Below are 22659 nucleotides of genomic sequence, written 5' to 3'. Positions count from 1 at the left end.
CTCTAACCAGATATCACATTTTCACTCAAACTCTGGTGACAACTCCAACATCCAGACAGATTTGGGTTCTCCAATAATGCCTTGTACATAGCTCTATATTTGTACTTGAGAGATTATATAGAGTTTTTTTTGTTTCCCTCACACACAAATATGAGTTTTAAGTAAAGAATTATAATGTATTTATCTTTCAATTCCTCATACCAAGCTCACAGCATGAAATGAATTAGTTTTTGCTAGATATTTTTTTAAGTAGTGAGCACTTAAATTTTTTAAATTAAAAACATTTTTTAAATTTTTCAACCACTCAGTTGCAGCATTAGTTCTCACCAACTATACTTACTTTGCAAGGGTTGTGTCATGAGGGACTATACTATCAAGGTAAAAAGCATCCTTGTAATCTTCTCCTTTTCAAAGCACTTAAGTGGTATGTCATCCTCAGAGCAAAGCTTTTAGGTAAAATAACTATGTATTCATGCAAGAGATGAGGAAATGAGGCTCAAAGATACCAAGTGACTTACCCAAGTCTCTCAACGAGTTAGTGACAAAGCCAAAACCCTATTTCTCAGTTTTCCTGTTTCTCAGTTTAATGTCTTATTTACTGGGCCAGGAATTTTTAAAGTCAGCTTCAAGGAGTCCTAGAACAGGTAACCACCTCCTCTCCTCCCCTCACATACACACTATTTGCACATTCAGTCAGAGTAACTCTACTTTCAGCTGATATACCTACTTCACCATAATACTTCATTTGGGGTAGGAGTGGGGGGGGAAAGAGAGTTTACTGCTGCTTTTATAATTTGGGGGGAAAAAACTGCATTACCTAAATACAAATTTCAGAGGTAATCCATTTAACAGGTCAATGGGTGTTACAGCTGTATTATTTGGATACTAGTATAGAAAGACCTTGTGTTTTAAAAATAAGCCAAAATGAAGGGCAGTCACGACAAAGGAATCTAACATTTGGGCATCTTTCGGACTCTAAGCTCCTCCTCAAATTATCAACTTACAGAAGTCCTGAATTCTTATCAGCCTCTCTCCCCTTACACTTACTAACAATGCCTTGTTGACTGATCTGTCTTATCAGTCCTCAATTTAACACTAATCGTTAACTACTTCAGGCAGTGAGAATCATTGTTATAAATACAGCCTTGACTATCAGGAGGGCAAGAATGCTTGGGAACTTCGGTCACAGCAGCACATTTGCTATCTTGACTGCATTTACCACTATTCCCACACAGAGAAACAAACAATTGGCTCTTTTAGAAAACTAATCTCTCATGGGATTTCCCATAAGGCAACTGGGTCAATGGATTACAATGTCTTAGAATTCTAGATGCTGGCACAATAGAGTTGGAAGGGCCTTCCCAGATCATTTTGTCTTGTCTGCTCATCAGACAACATGGGGACACTGAGGGCCTGATAGGATAAAGTCCAGGCCCTAAGTGTAACTAACTCCCTTTTTTTTTTTTTCAGATTAGTTGAAGCTGTTAAGGGAAAGGATGGAATAGAAAGTGAGGGACCGAAGTGTGTCATAATTTATTAGCTCCAGAGACTCATTTCTGAGACTGCTCTGACAAGTTGACTACAGCAGATTCAAGGCCAAATGGAATCTGTAGCTGAGGAAACTGTCCCTGTGATACCATTCAGTCCCCAACCTCTGCCATGTTAATCTATTTGCTGATACCCACATTAGATGTCCAAAGTCCCCATAGAAAGAGGATAGCACAAATCTTGCCAACACTTAGGATGGTACAGGTGTAAAATGGTGATGCCAAGCTCCAAATTCTACAAACTCAGGGTATCCTTGTCCAGGGTTCTTTTGTGAATTTATTTGTGAAGCCCTTAGTCTTACACTTCTTTTACCCTTTCCCTAATGGAAACATACCTATTATCACCCATTTGATTAGCCTAAGCTTCAAGCTGTCCTTTAAGGAAGGAAATAATGTGACTTTTCACTAATACATCATTATCCTTCTTTGAAAAATACTCCATTGACTTTGGAGTTAACCTTTCCGGTCCCATCTCTTAGAATTTCAAATTTCAGATGTATGAACCCTATTCACATAAGGCCACCTAACAGAGTAGAGTAACAAGTCATGGAAATTAATCTCATTCATGTCTATCTGCTACTTATGTATTCCTCTCTCTCTGATACCCTGGTGGTGGATTCATTTTCAGGGTAAAGGATTCAAGGGAGAGAGAATGGGTAAAAACTAATGAATATATCTTCAAAACTTCACTGGCACTATGTTTGATGTTATCCCTCAAGCAAGAGATAACCAGTTAGGCCTGTAGCTACAAAACAGTATCCACTGCTTCCCTTTACTCTCCCTTGGGGTGGGGTCAGGGGCAGGAGTGCACTGCCTCTCTGACATCCCCATTTGTTATGTTCCTAACCATCTGGGAACCAAATCTAAGATGAAAAGGAACCATCCCCTGGCATTAACCTCTACCCCAGGCTGAAGGTGGGTGCTTTATGATGACCTTTGGAAGGTTTCTTGGAGCCACATTTTTGTTTCAGCTCACTTCAGGGGGCAGGCCAGCTCCTCAATTTTTATTGGTAAGTCTAATTGCTTTTCCTGTGACTCCTTGAGTTCCTTCACTCTGTTTCACTCAAGGGGTGTACACTGGAGGCCCGTTTGCCTTATTAGGTACAACCTCATAAGGCTGAAGAATGGCTACTACCTGACTGCCCTTCCAGACATTCTTCACCCTGCTACTTAGCCTCCTCCTGGAAGGGTGAAAACCTAGTGTGGATTGGCATCCATTCTTTGTGTCTCACTGAGTCCCCAGTTTCGCAGAGGACCAACCCCTGAGATTCAGCTCCTTTGCAGGCTCTTAGTGCCCTAAAAAATCTCCCAAATTGAGCCCAGGTAAGGCAAAGTTCTTCACTCAACAATTTGAGGGTATCAACTGAGTGATCAGTATGAGAGGTTCACTCAACTGTGAACCCCATTAAGGTAGGAATAAGGCCTTCTTCATCTGTAGCTAAGAGCACAGTGTTTGAAACAACCGAGATGGGCAATAAATGCCAGCCCAATGAACAACCGCACCTGTGAAAGTAAGTGCATTTGGCCCTACTGCTAAATCTCTCCGGTTGGAAGGACCAAAGAGTAAGTTTTCTTGTGTTTTTGGAGGAGGGAGTGGTGTAGGGGAGCAGGTAAGGAGGGAGTATGAGTCCACAAGATAATTGGGAGGATAGGGTTCAGGGTAAGCTGAGGTTGGAGTTCTCTGGGTATTGTTAGTTTGAACTGGCTTTTTATTTGTTTTGTTTTCTTCAAAAGTCAGTGTTGGACTTCCCTGGTGGTCCAGTGTTAAGACTCCACGCTCCCAACGCAGGGGGCACAGCTTCAATCCCTGGCTGGGGAACTAAGACTCCGCATGCTGCATGGCGCGGCCTTAAAAAAAAAAAAAAAAAGTCAGTGTTGCCTAATGATTTCTTCATCCCATAATCAAAAGCACTGAAAGTTTTTTAAACTTTGCCCATAGATGTGAGAACAATCTCTTCAGCTGGCTTTCATCTATGAATATTGCCTCATCCCCCTTGGATTCACTCATAAATTTTTGTGGAGCACCTACCACAATATGCCAGGCACTGTACTAACTACGAGGGCAACACAGTGAAGAAGAAACATAGCCCCTGCCCTCAGAGGGCTTATATTCTGGTGGAGGAGACAAACTGTAGTAAGTTAGTGGAGAATAGTAAAAGGGAAAAAGTATTATGAAGATATATAAGAGGGAGAATTGACCTGATTATGGTAGAAGCTGGGGGAAGAGGTGTCATGGAATGCTTCCCTGAGACACAGACATTTAAGGTATGACCTGAGGGGAAAGTGAGAGGGAGGGAAGCAGGAAGGACATAAGAGGAGGGAAAAGAGAGCAAAGGGAGTTTTTAAAAGGAAAAAAATGAAACAGATTTGCATTTTGCCAAGAACATTCTGAGTCACAGTGTGGGAAACAAATTGTAGGGAGACAAGAGTAGGACATGACATGAAGATGGCGATGGAAAAAGGGGAATGTAGTGGGTCCAAGGGGAACATAAAGCAAGGGCACTTCACCTGGTCCTGAAGGTCAAAGAAGGCCTCTGTGAAGAAGTGACATTTCAGGTGAGACCTGAAGGCTGGGTTAGGCATGGTGAGGAGCTGGAGGGGGTGAGGAGTTGAAGAGAATCTCCATCACAATAATCTTCTGCTTTAGCCAAAGCAGTCCTCCTTTTTGCTAATGCTTTGGTCTCAACCTGGAATGCCAAGTGCCGTTTCTTTCTAGTCAAATCATGTCTATCTTTCTAGGCCCTCTCAAATCCCACCTTTTCTGATCACACCCAGATATGGCTTCTCTTGCTTCTAAACTCCTATTCCATGTTTCTCACTTAGCGTTTAAAGATACACTATTTAGTGTTGTTATTTAACTTTACACATAACCACAAACTCTTTGTAAGCTCCTTAAACTTATGAACTGTCTTCGATTACTTTGGCATCACCCAGGGTACCCAGCTCAGTGATGAGCACATAAGGTACTCACTGAATGAATGAATGAATGAATGAATGAGGCACTAGAGCCCCTGCAGGCCTCCTTTAATAATTCACTATTATCTGTGAAGCTGACAAGGAAAAGGTTTTCTTTCCCTACAAGATTTGTGCTACTTGCATCCAAAGACCTAAGATTCGAAATCAACAGCTCCTTCCCACTGGTCACTGCTTCTCACCCCCCTTCCAATCCTGCCCCCTCTCCCACCACCACCTTCTATTGTTTCTTCTGTCTTCTGGTTGTCAGCCAGGATGAGAAAATGGTCTAGCTGTCCTCAGAGACTTACACCAGCCTGGACTGCTCTGCAGTGCCATGAAGGGCCAGGACTTTTGTTTACAGCTGGGACCATGGTGAGGCGGTGAGCACAGCTGACAGCCCCACGCTGGAGCAAACATCAATCTTCTTCTGTCCTCCCAGCCAAGTTTCACAGACCAGCTCTATTGAAAACTGGCTGCACCCGCCTGGGTCTCACTGACATCCCACCCACAACTCTGGCCTGGGAGCTGCTGGGTGAATCTTGGCTTTGTACCTTTTAGGCACTGCCCTTGCTCTCTTCTCTGGCCCCAGCCTCTAATCATGCTACCTCAACTTTAGGGCTTTGAAAGAACTTGTCCTCCTAGGTCCCCACACTCCACAGTGCCCCACCTCTCCAACCATATCTTCTGACTCCCACCAGTGCACCAACACCCTCGCTTGCTCAGTCGAAGTAAAAACACAACAACAAAAAAGAACCAAACCACCCAGTTTTCAAAGTGTACTTTTATTGAGTCTGCCTTTCCAAGCTGAGCAGACAAGGTTCCAGGCCCTTGGACACTCGCGTGCGTATGTAATCTTTGCCTTCAGACGGCTTTCCCACTTGTTTTAAAACCTGCAAATCAGATGGGGCCTGGAGCCTTCAAAGACTATCCTTTGAGATCCCAAGTGAGGGCCTCTTTGCCACATATTCTGCTCCCTGGTGTCCTCCTTCCCTAGCACCTTTGCCCTCTCCAGCACTCACCTGGGGTGAGAATGAAGCCCCTTCTCTTGCCCCCAGGTTCTCTTTGCCTGTGTTTCTCTGCCTACTGGCTAACAGTTTTCACCAATTAGCTGAGGCCTGTTTCCTGGTTTTCACCCTCTCCCCACTCCCAAAGGCCCGAGGGAGATGATTCACTTCTCTCACTTGCAGTAGCTCATTATAGCAACACTTCTTCAGGGATCCGGTAGAGAGGGACTGCAGACCGGAGGAGTCTCCCCTTCTAGGAGACCTTCTCAGGATTTCCAGCACAGAAGCTTTTTCAATCTAAAATACCCCCCTCCCCATATTTTTACATGGTACCTTCCTATGAAATGTTATCACCCAAGCCCTTGGTTAATAGAAGAGAATCCCATGTGTGTTCTCCTTCCCGGGACTGATGAAGCACTTTTTTTTTTTTTTTAGCACTTTTAATTTTTCTTTTTTTTTTGTCTTTTTTAACTGTTTTATTATGGAAACCTTCAAAAAACACACAAAAGTAGGAAGACTAGTATAATGAACCCCCATGTGCCCATCATTAAACTTCGACAATTTAAAGACACAGCACTTTAAGTGCTACTGGCTTGTCCTCTTTAATACGACAGCTGAAATTTTCAAAAGGCATAGCTTTTATCATTCCCAGTAAAATGGGGACTGTGAGTGCAGGTTATAAGCACGAACACAGTTATCTCTGAAAAAGGGCTCAAGGCATCCTCTCGAGGCAATGCTCAGATTGTAGGAGTCAGTATACACTGGGGGAAATCAGTCCTCATCTCTGTTGGTCGATGTGTACTACGGATGAGTTGACATGATGATTCCAAGTGAGGTGTGTGGTTCACAAAGCCACACATTTTGGTGAATCGCATGCTAAACTACTGACTCAGGAAGGGGAAACCAAGGGATTGTGTGCAAGTCTGGCATCCCAAGGCCACTTGAGGACTACACTGATTAGATTCAGGTTCTCAGTCATTTGAAGTAATCTCTTTCTGCCACATGGATGGGTCAGTTGGAGCAGGGCGGGGGTTGATTACAGAAGAGGAGAGGAGCTAGAAGAGAATAGATACCCCTAAAAGGATAAAACTTTCCCATGACTAGTTCCATCGTTGGCCCTGTCTATCATGGGCTAGCAAACTAAACTGATCCAGACTAATTTGCTGAACTGGTTTTATGAAATCCCTATAGAACAAGGCAGGTACAAATAGATAGAAAAAACATTAAAGAAATACCATTTTGCTTAGCCTTGAAATATTAGGTTTTTTTAAAACTTTTAAATTAACCAAGCATTCTTTTAAAAATCATCCAATAAGCTAGTCAGAACCAAATGAAAAAATATCAAATTAACCTTAAAATGGAGCAATTTCATCTACTACCCAGAAGCCATGGGAAGACACTGGTGTCCCTCTCCACCCTCCAGAAGACACTGACCACTACCTTCCAGACCTAGCCACGAGGTAAGACAAGCAAGGCCAGCAGATACTGTTGGGCAGGGCAGGTTGTACCCTGCACAAGGGTACCCAACTGAGAGGGAACAAGTGGAGGCTGAAATTCATTCTTCAACTGCCCTGGTGGAGCTCCAATATCCCTGAGAAAGAAAACATTTTTCTCATTGTTCCACTAGAGTGGACACTTCTCTGCAATTTGTCTGCCCCCAGGTGGCAAATTAGCACAAAGGCATCATATGAGCAAATGGTGGCCTTGAAAATTAACTTAGAGATCTTAGAGCCATCAGGTGTTCTGTGAAGGCTGCGACCATAAATAGCCTGTTTGGCCTTGGGCCTTGAAACCAAACATTGACCAAAGCTATATTTCCCTTCCAGTTGACACAGATTGTGAAGACACTGATTCAGCTGTAAAATCAAATGGAAGAAGAGTAACTCACATTTTCTGAGGATCTAATAAGAGTCAGGAATCTGCTGAAGCTTCATCCCACTAGTAAGTGGAAGGGGCAGGAGAGTATTCACATTTGAGAGGGTTCCATGGCATAATGAGAAAAAACATGGGCTCTGAAGTCACAGAGAAGTCTGAATCTTTGGTCTGCTGTTTACTAGTTGGCAACTTGAGTAAATATTTAACTTCTCTGGGCTTCAGTGAGGAGTCACTAAGATAACTGATGTAAAGAGCTGAGCATAGTGCTGCCTGGCACATAGGAGGCATTCAGTTCCTATGTCTTTTTCTGCTACTACCCTGACTCCAAATTTAATTCACATTATTCACACCCGTGGCCTTAGGACCTCACTCAGTAGAGCATAAGGACAGGTCTACCAGACAGAATATTGGAGGGAGAGTCAGGAGACGTGGGTCCCAATGCCAGATATATCCCCTGTTATATAGTATAGTGGGTAAGTTACTCCCCTCTCCGGACCCCATCAATAAAACAGGAGAATATACCTAGCTCTGACGCTGAAAGGCAAGAGCAGAGGAAATTACTTTTCTTGGGCACCTGCCATGAAATATACACTAAGCTAGGCCCTTTTACATACCTTATATACACTAAATCAGCACTGTCCCATAAAACTTTCTGATGGTGGGAATGTTCTATATTTGTTGATATCTAATTTGGTACTAACACTAGCCATAAGTAGCTACTGAGCCCTTGAAATGCGGTTAGTGCAACTGAGGAACTAAATTTTTAATTTTACTTAAATTTAACTAATTCAAATTTAAATACCTATGTGTCTAGTGGTTACTGTATTGGATACTGCAGCTCTAAGATTATGAAGCAGGAATATTTGTTCCCATTTACTATATGTTGAAACTGAGGCTCAGAAAAATTAAAGAACTTGCTGAAAGTCACATAAATAGTAAATAACTAAATCAGATTCAAAACAAGGAGTAGAAAGTTTAGCAGGGTAGTACTGTCAGATGATACACCAGGAATTACCTAGGCTCTACTACTTACAAGTTACACAACCAAAGAGAAATAATTATAGTCTCTAGAACTCACTTTCATCATCTATAAAATAAGGATAATTATCACCTAATTTATAGGCTTATTGTTGAGATTAATGGGTTAGAGCTATATATAGAGTGTTGCTTTCAACAACTGTCTTTCCTCACCATCCTTTTTCCTCCCCCACACATAGAAGAGGTTTAGACATAAACTAAAAAAGATAACTGTAGGGTAGAGAGCATGTGGGAAATATAAAAGCAAGAAAGGAAACACTTATGAGCTTTCATGTGATATTTTATTATAGAATGGAAATGAGGGAAGGTATGAAATCATCAAAATACTTCCATTTATTTGGTTTGCTTCCCTGCCCTCTTCTTGATGCTCTAGTCAACGTTAGCCAAGGCAGGGAACAAGGTGTCTGTGATGCATTTTGAGGCCCAGAAAGACAAGCTACTGTGGCTGAACAACACAGTACTGTCAAAGGCTTGGGCTCGAAGGACAGGTAAAGTTCAATTCTGGTTCCCAAACTTTTGTATGCACTGAGAAAATAATAGGCACCTCTTCACAATAGTTTTTAATCTGTGAAATGGGACAGATAACACGCAGGGGGTCTCAATAAAACATATACAGCATTTATTATTTTGCTTTACATTCTGTAGTACCCTCTAGTGGAGTGTACAAAAATAAGCATTGTATTTCTGCCCTCCAAAGCAGTGCTTTTAACTTCAGTGTGCATTGGGATCACCAGAACAGTTTGTTATAACAGATAGCCAAACCCTACCTACTCCTAGAATTTCTGATTAATTAGGTTGGAGGTGAGAATCTAAATTTCTGACAACTTCCCAAAAGGTGATAACGATGCTATTGGTGTGTCTGGGAAACACTTTGAGAACTTCTGCTCTAAATCCTGCCCTCTCCGGGTGTGTGCTTGTGTGTGTTCATGAGCACACACGTGCATGCATGCACACATGTGTAAGATCTATAACTGAAAGAGGTATAACTTTTGTTGTTTGATGTTCATTTATTAGTATGCATCTAATAAGGATTTTGTGAAGAATAAAAGAATATCCATGTGAATGATATGACACAGCATCTAAAATATAGAAAGCATGAAAAAAACTGAGGATCACAGAACATTAATCCCAGGTTCTCAGAACTAGTAAGTGTGGAATGGGGTTTAAAATTAGGCCTCTGACTCCAAAAACATAATAGTTTAACAGTACCACTACAGAAAATAGGGTGAAAACATACATATCTAATCATAATTTCAAAAGTAAAAAGATCAGTTTTCAATACCAGGGTCCAAGTCCAATAAAGGGAAACGTCTTTACTGACGAAACAGCCATCTATATTTTCCCTTTGGGGGGGGCGGCATTTGAAGAGAAGATCTTAACCCCACAGAAAGGGTTAGAATCTCATCAGCATTAGTGCCTGGGGTCATTTATCATTTCTGACCGCCCCCTACCCGCAAAAGGCAAGTAGGAAAGAAGAGAGAGATGGGGGGAGGATTTTTTTTAAGGAGGAAAGAAGGAAAGAAATGAGGTAAAACATTTGAATCAAGGGCCATAGTCCCCTGCCTTGTGGGGCTAGTAACAGAAGTTAATTTGATTTTTCCCTAGCAATGAAAGATATATATGATCTCTACAGATTGGAGAGTTCAACAAATCAGAAAAGGGGGGGATCCCATAATTCCAGGGACCAAACAGCCAATCCTTTGCTGGAATTTGGCGGCATCTAGTGGCAAACTCAATAGGTATAAACCTCACCCAGAGAACTTTCTGGAAAATTAAGAGTGCGTACTTGCCTGAAGAGCACTCTGCCTGGAGATCAGGACAAAAAGGTAAGAGAGCCTCAGCCCCCACAGAAATTCGGAGTCCCTAGTGGAGGGGAAGTCTGTCGTATATAGATATTCTCAGCAGAAAATTGTTTGTGCCAGGAGAATTGGAAGCAACTTGAGGAGGGGAGGGCGGAGGGAGCGGGGGTTGGGGGGGAAGGCTATTAGGGAACACCAATAAGCTGCTTCTTGGAATTGCTAATATGAGAATGGGAGGGTTTGGCTCTTCACCGCTGGAGGGCTACGGTTTAGAACAGGATTTTGACGTGGAGAAAGACGTGGGAAGAAAGTGTATTTTTAGGGTCTAAAATCGATAGGGGACACCGAAATATTTCTAGCTAAGACCCTTTATCTCAATTACGGTCGCCTTGCCTTAATTACTTAATTTTCCTTTTCCTGAGAATAATTTTCAAACATACACAAAAGTAGAAAACTATCCGTAGAGCGCGCGCACCTACGCGCGCACACACGCACATGCACCCGCTTCGGGACACACACCGGCCCCAACGCTAGGGGCGCACGCCTGCGCACACCAGCTACCTCCAGCGCCACGAGGCCTGGCGTTCACGCACACGCCAACCCCAAGGCCACGTGGGCTCGCCTGCGCGCAGACGCCCTGACACTGCGCGCCCGCAGCGCTCCCCCGCACCCCAACTCGCACACACATCAAAACCCCCACTCTACCTTATTTTTTTTTCCTCCAAGAGTTGTGCAACAGGTTCGGGGGCGTGGCCCCAGATTTGACCTAGCGCTTCCCCACTCGCGGGAACCTTAGCTCATTTCCGCCCATCCTGTTTCCGCAGGCCACGTAGACACTTCCTTTCCCAGTGGGAAAAAAAAAACCCATAATGCCTCCCTGCAGGAAAAAAAAAAAAAAAAAAAAAAACCTCTGGTCTGGGGAACTCTGGGTCGTGAAAGTAGGCCACGTGAACACCCTGCCCTATAGACTTATGACCCAACTGCTGTCGCGCTTTTGGAGGGCGGGCTAAGAACCTAAGAGGGCGAACATCATTGGCCAGAGCCCGCACTAAAGGAGGAAGGTGATTGGTTTGCTTCAAGCCTTAACCGTGAAGAAGCAGGCTGCTAGCACCCGCCTTCACTGCGGCGAAGTGTCATTGTTGACGTGGTGGGCTTCGTCCAATCATTTGGTTATAGAACATTCTAAAACTTAGACAAGACGATTGTGATTGGCTGGAGGGCATAAACCCGCCTCCAGGGTGACGTGTCTGCCTATGGATATCAGTTGCCAGAGAAACCTGGCTTTACTATGGCGGTTGGAGGGTCGGCAGTGATCACACGTCGGCTGCTGGAAAGAGCTGGATTCTCGTTTCAGGTTTCGGGGTGGGGGTGGGGAGAAAGGGTTGACGATTTCCTCTTATCGTCGCGTATATAGGCAAGATTAACTAATGGCTTTACAATCGGGCAGAGCTAGATTCAAATTCCTACTCGCCAACGCCCAGCTTGGGCTGGCTGCTGTTCTTTCTGCGTCTCGGTTTCCATGTTTGTAAAGTGGTGATAATAATAGTATCTACCTCAGAGACGTGTGCCTCCGAGGCGTGTGCTGTATATTAGTGCGTGTAATATACGAAAGCGAGGTAATGTAGTGCGTATAATAACTTAATACGAAGCCTGGCTCCGGAAGATATTAGCTATTATTGTGGAGAGAAAAACCCGGGTAATAGAATGAGAAAAAACATAAAATTATGTAAAGTCGTTCATTACAGTGCTTTTCCTGCCCATCACTCCCTTCCCTAGAAGAAATTCGAGATATAAGAGAGACGTATCAATCTTTACCGATGAAATAATTTATTTGGGAATTACCTCAAAATAGCGGGGATTGGAATTTTCCATATTGAAAAGTTAAAAAAAAAAAGCGGCGTGGGGGTGGGGAGAGATGGAGAATGAGAGCGAGCTGGAGGTGAACCGCATGCGAGGAGTAGGCCTTGTTTGGATCCTGATTCGGACACACCAACTATTAAAAAAAAAATGTTTAACACGCATCGGGAAATTTTGAAGACGGATTCGATATTTGATGTTTTTTAAAGAATTAATGACGATGTTTTAGACGTTGTAATGGTATTGTGGTTATGTTTTCAAATTGTCTTTAGCTTGTAGAGATAATATACGAAAATATGGATTAAATAATAAAATGTCTCAGATTGGCTTCAAAATACGTTGATGTCTAGGATTTGCTTCAAAATAAGCTCAGCGGTAGGGGGAAGTGGGGAGGGGTATAGATGAAACAAAATTGGCCCTAAGTTAATCGTTTAAGCTGAGTGATGGCCATATGGGATTCCTTATATTATTCTGTCTACCTTGGTATATGTTTGAAATTTTCCATAATAAAATACAGAAAGTCAGCTCTTCAGTGAGCTTGAAAAAAACGGAGTGGGGGGGAGCAGTGGGTGGGGTTATAGATAAAACAAGATGGCCTTCAGTTGGTAATTGTTGAAGCTGGATTATACATTCGCATAGGTTTATAATATTATTCCCCCTACATTTTTATCCATTTGAAATTATCCTTAATAAAAAGTACTTTAAAAAAGCAAAAACAAATTACTTTATCAAAAATCAGGGTAAATGTACAATAAAGTAAATTTGAAAATGTAACCACAAGAAAGGAAAAAAACACTTGTACATTATTTATCAGCTTTGGTGTCCTTTGTGTGTGATAAAACGCATTGATGGAAAAGAAAACGTTCATCTCATATCTTTTTATTTTATGTCCTTTCCTGTCCCCTTGTTTGACCTTCTAGGCTACCATCAGAAAAGCTCAGTTTGCTGAATAGTGAGGATCAGAAGATCTGATCCTGATTGCAGAACATCCCTGATTACAGAATCTTGGGTAAGTGCCTCCCTTCTCCTGGCCTCAGTTTGCAAACAAGATAATTCCACATAACCTTCCTAACTGTCCAGGAATATTTTGAGGATTAATAAGCGCCTGTCTAGGAAAGCACTCTACATTCTAAGAAGGGAAGGATGGAGCTAAGTCCATTTGTGCTTCCAGTATAGAAAGTGCCTAAACAACAGAGGGCTGTATAATTTTACATTCCTTGATAAAAGATACTGTAATTGATCCCCTATAGTTAGCTCCATACATCCTTTTTTTTTTTTTACTTTGTGGCATCCCACATGCAGCATAATTTAGTGGTTAAGAGCAAATACTGACTTCCTGAATATAAATCCTGGCTCTGCCACTTATTGTGTGATCCTGGCAAGATACTTACTCGCTTTGTCTCTAAATTTCCTCATATGTAAAATAAAGATAATAACAGTTCCTACTTCATCGGATTGTTGAGGGAATTACATGTAAAATTACAGGACATTGTTTGGCACATATAAGTGTTTGATTTAATAATTATGACTCTTAGTCCTTCTTCATCCTGTTTTACACACACGTGCACATGTGCACACACATGTTAATAAAAGCAGTAGATACCTTTTTGGAGTTGTAAATAATAATAATAATACTGTTGGTTTCTCTCCTGATTTTCCAGAAGCAGCAGTTACTACTAGAACTGAATTCTGAAATTATAACTTCTGACTTACCCTAACAATCTAGAAAGATACTGAGTATGTTGATCATGTTTATTTATAAGGGAATTTCCAGGAGCTATAATTTTAACTAGCAAATCATAACCATATTCAGTCTGCTAACAGCTTTTATATCATTCCTCTTTTGTCTCAGACTCAAAAAATATCTGTTAAACATAAAGGAAGTGTTCCAAGATCCAGAATTGATGTAAATGTAACTGACATGGTGTATATGCATTTAAAGGTTTATTCCAACAAACTGTTGGAGATATTGTTCACACTCACTTGTGACACATTCATACACAAAAATGTCAGCATTTGGAGTCTGTATTCCTGAATGGCCCATCATTTGCATGAGGAGATGAAGGAAGGTTTTTCAGTCTCTTGACAGCTTTATTTTCCCATGGAGTCACGATATTTTCCTTTTTACTTTTTTTTCTTCTGAAAGCTAGGTTGCAGAGAAGGGCACTGCCCTGGTGGGAAAGATGCAACAGATGGGTAGGCACAGAACCCCTTTACGGGAGGCCATTTGGAGAATGATTAAAGGTGAAAGGGAGGGAGGTGTACTGATAGGCCAGTAGCAGCTCAGAGAAGACAAGGGTCAAGGTAGCCTGAAATGGAGAAAGCCTCAAGGAGGAAAAGGACCTTGACCAGGGCCTCTGAGGATGGGCAGAACCTAGAAGGGGGGAAGGAAACCAGTTCAAATGGAATGCCTACAAAGTATACGACATACGATGATAATTAACTGAAAAGTCTAGCTGTGTGTTAGAACCATGGATAAGAATACATCAGAAAATCATTATGAATTTTAAATATGTGTATTTTAATATAAATCTTTAGTCACATAATTGATCATATGAATCAGTCTCCTTGTAATGTAAAAAGCTAAAATATTACAGAGTAGGCCCAGGTTTCCTTTTCTCATACCTCCAATTCTCTTACTCTCCCCAGAGTTAACCACTATTATCAGTTCTATTTCCTTCGAGATCTCTAATTATGTACCTGTTTAAAAAATGTATATGGATACATATAAAATATTGTTTTGTGTTTTCTTTTACATAAATATGGTGTCACATTATAGGTATTGTTTTGCAACTTGCTATTTTTATTCAACAAATTGTCTTGATATCTTCACATCCATTCATAGAGTTCTGATTCCATTCACAGTGGCATTCCTTTAACTAGCATTATAGTCCATGTAATGGATAAACCACATTTTGTTTTGCCAAATCACCATTGATAGTCCTCTAGGTTGACTCCAGTGTTTTGCTGTTTCAAATTATACTGCATCAAACATCCTTGGAACCCATTTACAAGTGTTATTCCAGGGCAATATTTATATCTTTAAACTATGATGATTAAACCAGTGTTGATACTGGTGTGAGAACAGACATCACTGTGACAGAACAGATGACCTAGAAACGGTGATACCTTTAAAAATTGAATAATCAAAAATCATTGGGAAGAGAGTACCTTAAAAGACCCATAGAACTCTAGGAATTTAGAATGTTATAAATCAGCAATTCAAATCAGTGGGGAAAGGATAGGCTCTAATAATTAATACTAGGAAAAATTAGCTGTATATTTGGAAGAAACTATAAAAATACTGAGAAATAATATAGGAAGTCATTTAGAATATTGATTTGGGAGCATTTTCCCCCGGCATGACATGCCAAAGTTCACAAAGGAAAAGGTTGACACATTCGTGTTTCTTATACACACAGAGAGACCCACTTAGAAGAAAAATGACAGTTTGGAAAAAATATTTCCAACATACCAAAAAACCTTAGTATTTAATTATTAGAAGTCAATGAAAGAGGCAAAACAACCTAGTAGAAACGAGGACAAAATATTTACATAAGAAAAAGATACATATGAATGTCTGAAGATATGCTCAGTATCACACAAATGCAAATAAAAACATCTTACTACATACTAGATTGGACCCCCCCAATTTTTTTTCCAAAAAGATGTTTATCCAGTGTTGCTGAAGGTGTGGGTGAATGAACTTTAACGTTTTTGCTGGGAGTACAAATTAAAACAGCTCTTTACAAATTAATTTGCCTCTATGTCATCAAAGTTGTAAATAAGCAAATCCTTTGCGCAGTTCCACTGCTGAGAATGTCCTGAATACTTACCTAACATGCTAATATGTCTGTACACTGATGTCTGTTACAGCATTTCTATAATAATGAAGTATTGGAAACAACCTAAATGTTCATTTATATGGGGCTGGTTAAATTATATTATGTGGAGATTATAGAATGATGCGGATATTAAAAAGAATGAGCTAGGTATGTGTGGATATAGATGGCCGTGATAAAGTGAGAAAAGGTGGGGAGCAATATGTATCACATTTTTCAAGACAAATCAAGTAAATGCATGATACATATTCACAATATGAACAGACACATTTAGTTTTAAAGGTAGGTTTTTGTGTGAATGTGTACATAAAAAGATTTGAAAGCATACACACTCATTCTGGGATTGAGGTGGGGAGGGGAGGTGGTAAGGGGAGAATGCCCACATCTTTATATATTCTGGTATTTATAATTACGTAAAGGAGCTATTACTCAAATGCTACCACAAAATTAATTACTCGGGCGGGAGGAATATATATTTTCAGTTCACAATTTAAATAATTTCTGGGTGGATTAAGGAATTAAAATATAAACAAATCCATTAAAATGTCATCTTAATCTTTAAGCTTAATGGAAGGAAAAACCACATATTTCATCATACAAATCTTAATCTTATCAGACACTAAACTAGGGGAAATATTTGCCCAATATAATTGATAAACAACTGTAAATGTTAAACTCATTAAGAACCAACTCAAAATGAATGGGCAGAGGACAAGTAAAATATAACTGGCCAGGAAACACATTTTTTAAATGTCAAAACCACTAATAAAAAATACAAGCTGAGCAGATACACCCGTTTTCCTTATCAGATTTACAGTGCTGGATAGACGGTGCCGACCAGAGTTGTGAGGTTGAAAATTGGTACAACTTGTGGGGAAAGTAATTTGGGAACAAACATATTACCTCTTAACCTACTAAATCTGCATCTGGGAATCTTAAAGGAATAATGAGGGCAAAAGATATTTTACTTACAGGATAGATTGAGGGGGAGGGTCACTTTAAGTGAAAATCTGATTTAATACCAGGATGAGGTTACCTCCAAGTATTTACACAGAAATTGAAGATAGAAAACTAAGGCAAACATACGGATGTGTTTTCTCAATATCTGGCATACCCTAGAGCTGACCTGTAGGGAACAAGTGGAAAAATATTTGATGACTGTCGTCCCTAATTTGTGCTTCCATTTTCCCCATGTGTTGAATCACCTCCTCACTGATTCACTAATGTATACCATACCCACCAGGGACCTAAGTGCTACTGCAAAAAGCACAAGATACATATTACACAAGGCCTATGGCAAATGGAGGTTAATGATGTAGTTCCATAAGCAAAACTAACACATGAAACATTTAAATACTAAGCTGTGGAGTACTAACGGCTTCATATGACACTGGCGATGGGAGTGAAAGGTGGGCTAGAGTAGTTAGGAAATTTAAAGAGGAAATGGGACTTTCGTGATATTTAGATGAGGGAGATGAAGGGAGGAAGCATGATTGGAGTTAAGAGTGGGTATACAAAGCCAGTAAACGATGTTAATAAAGTCAGAAACTGGCAGATTTGAAGTTTAAAACAGCTCAAAGCAATATATAGTGTTAACGTTTTTAATGAGGAATATGCACAGCACGTCTGCCACCAAGCCATGGAGTAATGTAAGCTTCTAGGAAGGGAGGTACAAAGTACAGTGACCCTAATGAAACTCCATAAATTTGTATTACAGGTAGGAGCCAGACATCAAACGGATGGGTCTTCCCTCTGATGTTTGGCTTCCTACTCCAGGTAGTAATAGTTGCTTGATCTGTAGGATACTCAGATGAAAATAAAGGTACTGAGACAATTCTTAGAAAGGCTGCTTCCCTGGCTTTATTCAGTCTGGGCAAAAATCTTGACTCGTGTGGGTATTTTTCTGTACCATGTCAGGTATTTCATTCAACTTGGGACTTTATATGAAAAATAGAATTTGTAGAGAATGATGGAACTCACCCACTTAATGAGAGCCAGGTAGAATTCCTTGTTGTAATTTTCTTGTGCATAAATATATGTAATCAATGCCAAGGATATACAGTAGGTTCAGGGATCATTCTCAAGTTCCTCACTAAGGAATTGCTGATGACCAGTGTGACTTCCAAAAGAGTTCCTATGCAGCCTGGCTCTACTTCTGTGTGTTTTACAGTCTGGTTGGCACTGGGTCATCCTGCTTTCTTTAGTTTGTATTTTAACTATACCCTTGTTTTGTGGAAGGTCTGCGCATTATTAGCCCCCAGGTAGGCTTTCTGGATTTCACCTATATAACTTAACTAAATTCTCTGATATCCACACATACTGTGTCCCCTCTGTCCCAGTCACAATAAATTTTTTTTAGAAACACTTTGTAAGCTTGGTAGCTTACAATATAATGCCATGAAACACTGGCCACTCTCTGATCCTTCACAGGATGTGTCTATATATCCCTCTCAGCCAGAAAGTTTCTGATTCCCACAGGGTCAGTGTCTGTATTCACAGATCTTGATGCTCTCTGAGGAGCACCTTTGCTCTGATTTCTGCTGAGAGCTTTGTGTTCTGTCAGAGGATATCATTTGCTTAGTGATAGAACCCAGGCCTCTCTCGCCAATAACTGGCTTCCCTGATTCACAGCTCTAGTTTTCTGGCATTTCTCACCTCATTTCCTCTTCACGGATTCCCTGACACCTGCCCACATAATCTTAGGGGCTAGCGATTGGCAAAAGGGCTTTTTTTCTGTGGGTTAAAATTGTAGTTACCAGAGAAACCTGGTTTAAGGCTTGCCCACCATCATATCTCGTTCTTTCCCCGAGGTTACCCTGGCTTTAATGGTGTGGTGTTTATTCATCTAGTTACTTTCCTGTGTATTTTTTTTTAAATATTTATTTATTTATTTGGCTGCGCTGGGTCTTAGTTGCGGTGTGTGGGATCTTTTTAGTTGCGGCATGTGGGATCTAGTTCACTGACCAGGGATCGAACCCGGGCCCCCTGCATTGGAAGCGCGGAGTCTTAACCACTGGACCACCAGGGAATTCCCAACTTTCCTATGTATTTTTATACACATCAGTTTAAAACATAGAAATTGAACCTCACTGTTCATAAAAACTGTCTAAAATATTGTTATTTCTCCACTTGTGCTATCTCTGGGATCCTCTTGTACACATTATTATGCAACTTGCCTATTTACCTAATAGTGTATAATTGAACATCTTTCCATGTCAGTACATGGATCTCTGCTTAATTCATTTGAATGTTCTTCCATGGTGTGCATACATAATAATTTCTATTACCATTTCCCTGTTGAAGAATATTTGTTTCCAGTTCTTCAGTATTACAAACACCACTGCAGTGAACATCCTTGTATCCATGTTCACATATGCAGGTATTCCTGCAAGGTACCGTGCTAGCTGTTCAGCCACATCGTATTTATGAAATTCTTAACAAGAACCTGTGAAGGCTAGGGGTAATTTGCTACATTCCATAGATGAAAAAACAGGCTAAGAGAGCTTACATATCTTGCCCAGAGCCTCACAACCCATAAATGGCAGAGCCTTATTGAAGTAGAAGTATGTCTAACAGCAGAACTCATGTATTTTCTTTGATATCACAATTGTAAACCACATGTTTTTAAATTAGATTTTTTTCCCAGTATTTCAGAAAAGTTTATCTTCATTGCTGATGTCTGCTTTCCTTTCTAGGTTGTGTCTCCCACCTCATCTCTCCAGACATCCCAGAAGACCTGTAAGATTCCATCTGGGAAAACACTAGGAGTTTTTGGAAGGGAAAGAAGGAAGAGGATTATGTAAGTCAAAGGACTTGTTTAATCTGTCATACCGTAAGAATCACAGAACACTGTTTTTTCATCTTTATCTCACTAACCCTCTCTGCTGCATTTTACAGTGTAGATTATCTCTTTTCCTTCTTGAAACTCTCAACTACTTTGGCTTCCAAAATAACATTCTTCTAATTCTCATATGGCTGCTCTGACCTTTTTGTTTTATTCTCTCTCTCTCTCTCTCTCTCTCTCTCTCTCTCTCTCTCTCTCTCTCTCTCTCTCTCTCTCTCTCCCCCCCTCCCTCTCTCCCTCTCCTCACCCCTTAAATACCATTCTTTCTTAGGTTTTTCCAGAATTCTGTACTTGGTTCAGTTTTTCTTCTACTACCAGCTATATGAGGATTACTCTCAAATCTCCATTTCTGGTTTTGACCTCTCACCTAAGCTTTAAAGTCATTTGTTTGACTCCATACCTCACACTTACTACATCTAGTACTGAACTTCTTTCCTCTCTAATCCATTTCCTTCTCCTCTAGATGCAGTCTCATTTGGTGATAATACTATGACCTAATCACCCATTCTCAAAACCCTGGCAGTCATCACTGACTTTATCCCTCACCAATTTATTATCTCCTCCAACAAGCTATTGCTGAAAGTGGTGTTCGGTAGCATTTCTTGTTTGCTCCGAAAATATTCTGTGCCTATAACTATCACTTTACTAACCTTGTTGTTTTATAATTGTCACTTTAGATATTCGAATCCCTAGCGCCTAGCATAGTACATGTCCAGAAGCAGATAAGCAGTAATGTATGATGACTAACTGAATGGATGAGGTTAGGGTGGGGTTCCTGGGGTTAGGGTGGGTGCAGGGGTCATTCTATATCCTTGTCTGCCTTGTACCCACCATCTCCCCAACCTGTGTGACTCCCTTCTCGTCTACCTGCCTCTGTAAATACTCCGCTTCCCCCCAATCAAACTTGGTGTGTGTTCTCCCAAAAAAAAAAAAAAATAAGATCGGGCGCTCGCTCCTATTATTTTATTGCTGATTCCAAACTAACCATTAAAAATTAGTGCTTTTATTAATTCATTAATTACTCAGGCTTAAAACTGTGGAGGCACCTTTGACTCCTCCCTCTCCTTCATTTACCAAGTTCTATATTCAGTTTCTCTTGACTCTGTCATCAGCTTAGTTCAGGCCTACTGGACTTACAGAAAAACCTTTGCTGTTACTCATTTTGCCTCCAGCCACCTAAGTTAATCTTTCTTGTTTCTTTCATCTTGTCATTTTCCTGTTCAGAAGTCTTGAATTTCAGTTCCACTGCCTTTTGTAGTTTAATTCATTCTTTCGCTAAAATTATATTCCTGTCTTTTGCGTGGCATTGAAAAGCTAATTTATGGGCAGGTCTGATGAGTGATTGGGTGGGCTGAGAGTAGTGGGTGGGTGGTAGTGAGGATCAAAGAGAGAGAAGAGGTAGTAAGTCACTTACAATTAATTGGTTGGCCCTGAAATAGGATTTGAAATCCAAATTCCAAGAGAGTAGCGTGTGTTGTGCTTTGATAGGTTTTTAGGAAGCACGGTGTGTTAAAGGTCGCCATAGAAAACAACCAAGTAAAATACTTTATATATTACAGTGGTTGGAATAAAAACAGGGTTGAATGAGTTCCAGAAAGCAGGGTTCTCAAACTCGTGGACAACAATCTGCAGACGAAGACAACTTCAAAAAACCAACTAGAAGCAACATGCAGAGAAGTAAGATGAGAGGGGCCTCCTCGGGAAAGAAGACAGCTGGTCCCCAGCAGAAGAATCTGGAAGCAGCACTCCCAGGCAGATGGGGGGGTCGCTCTGCAGAGAACCCCCCTTCAGGGTCCGTGAGGAAGACAAGAAAGAACAAACAGAAGACCCCTGGAAACGGAGATGGTGGCAGCACCAGCGAAGCACCTCAGCCACCTCGGAAGAAAAGGGCCCGGGCAGACCCCACCGTTGAAAGTGAGGAGGCATTTAAGAATAGAATGGAAGTTAAAGTGAAGATTCCAGAAGAATTAAAACCATGGCTTGTTGAGGACTGGGACTTAGTTACCAGGCAGAAGCAGCTGTTTCAACTCCCTGCTAAGAAAAATGTAGATGCCATTCTGGAAGAGTATGCTAATTGCAAGAAATCGCAGGGAAATGTTGATAATAAGGAGTATGCAGTTAATGAAGTTGTGGCAGGAATAAAAGAGTATTTCAATGTGATGTTGGGCACTCAGCTGCTCTACAAATTTGAGAGGCCCCAGTATGCCGAAATCCTCTTGGCTCACCCTGATGCGCCGATGTCCCAGGTTTATGGGGCGCCACACCTACTGAGATTATTTGTAAGAATTGGAGCGATGTTGGCATACACGCCCCTTGATGAGAAGAGCCTTGCATTATTGTTGGGCTATTTGCATGATTTCCTAAAATATCTGGCAAAGAATGCTGCGTCTCTCTTTACTGCCAGTGATTATAAAGTGGCTTCTGCTGAGTACCACCGCAAAGCCCTGTGAGGGTCTACTGACCACTCACTGTTATGTCTGGTATCTGTAAACACTCTTTTTGTTCTTAGTCTTTTTCTTGTATAATTGATGTTCTTTAAAATTGTTAATGTATAACAGGGCTTATGTTTCAGTTTGTTTTCTGTTTTGTTCTAAACAGAAAATAAAAGGAGTGCAAGCTCCTTTTCTCATTTCAAAGTTGCTACCAGTGTACGCAGTAATTAGACAAAGAAGAAACATTCAGTAGAACATTTTATTGCCTAGTTGACAACATTGCTTGAATGCTGGTGGTTCTATCCCTTTGACACTACACAGTTTTCTAATATGTGTTAAATGCTACGTGAAAAAAATGCCCTGATTCCTAGTGCCAAAGGTTCAACTTAATGTATATACCCGAAAACCCATGCATTTGTGCTCTTTTTTTTATGGTGCTTGAAGTAAAACAGCCCATCCTCTGCAA

The 22659-nt window shown here is 40.9% G+C and overlaps 2 protein-coding genes across 3 annotated transcripts in view; one reads left to right on the top strand and one right to left on the bottom strand.

Moving 5' to 3' along the window:
- Positions 1-11049, bottom strand: part of TMEM31 (transmembrane protein 31) — a 23508-nt gene extending 12459 nt beyond the window's left edge. Inside the window, 1 exon segment of the mRNA XM_061178307.1 lies at positions 10924-11049. The gene's annotated coding sequence lies outside the window, so the exon portion shown is untranslated.
- MORF4L2 (mortality factor 4 like 2) lies at positions 10154-22659 on the top strand. 2 transcript variants are annotated; one of them, XM_061178306.1, is made up of 4 exons: positions 10154-10245; positions 12996-13084; positions 19613-19716; positions 21321-22659. In XM_061178306.1, exon 4 carries the CDS (start codon positions 21345-21347, stop codon positions 22209-22211), a length of 867 nt encoding a protein of 288 aa, XP_061034289.1. In that variant the 5' UTR covers positions 10154-10245; positions 12996-13084; positions 19613-19716; positions 21321-21344; the 3' UTR covers positions 22212-22659. The 2 variants fall into 2 exon arrangements, with proteins under 2 accessions (XP_061034289.1, XP_061034288.1); XM_061178305.1 differs by lacking the exon at positions 10154-10245 and adding an exon at positions 11351-11572.

The sequence above is a fragment of the Eubalaena glacialis genome, chromosome X (assembly GCF_028564815.1).
Source record: "Eubalaena glacialis isolate mEubGla1 chromosome X, mEubGla1.1.hap2.+ XY, whole genome shotgun sequence".
Classification (NCBI taxonomy): Eukaryota; Metazoa; Chordata; class Mammalia; order Artiodactyla; family Balaenidae; genus Eubalaena; species Eubalaena glacialis.
The sequence above is the reverse complement of the archived record's forward strand: the minus strand, read 5'-3'. Positions and strand labels throughout refer to the sequence as shown.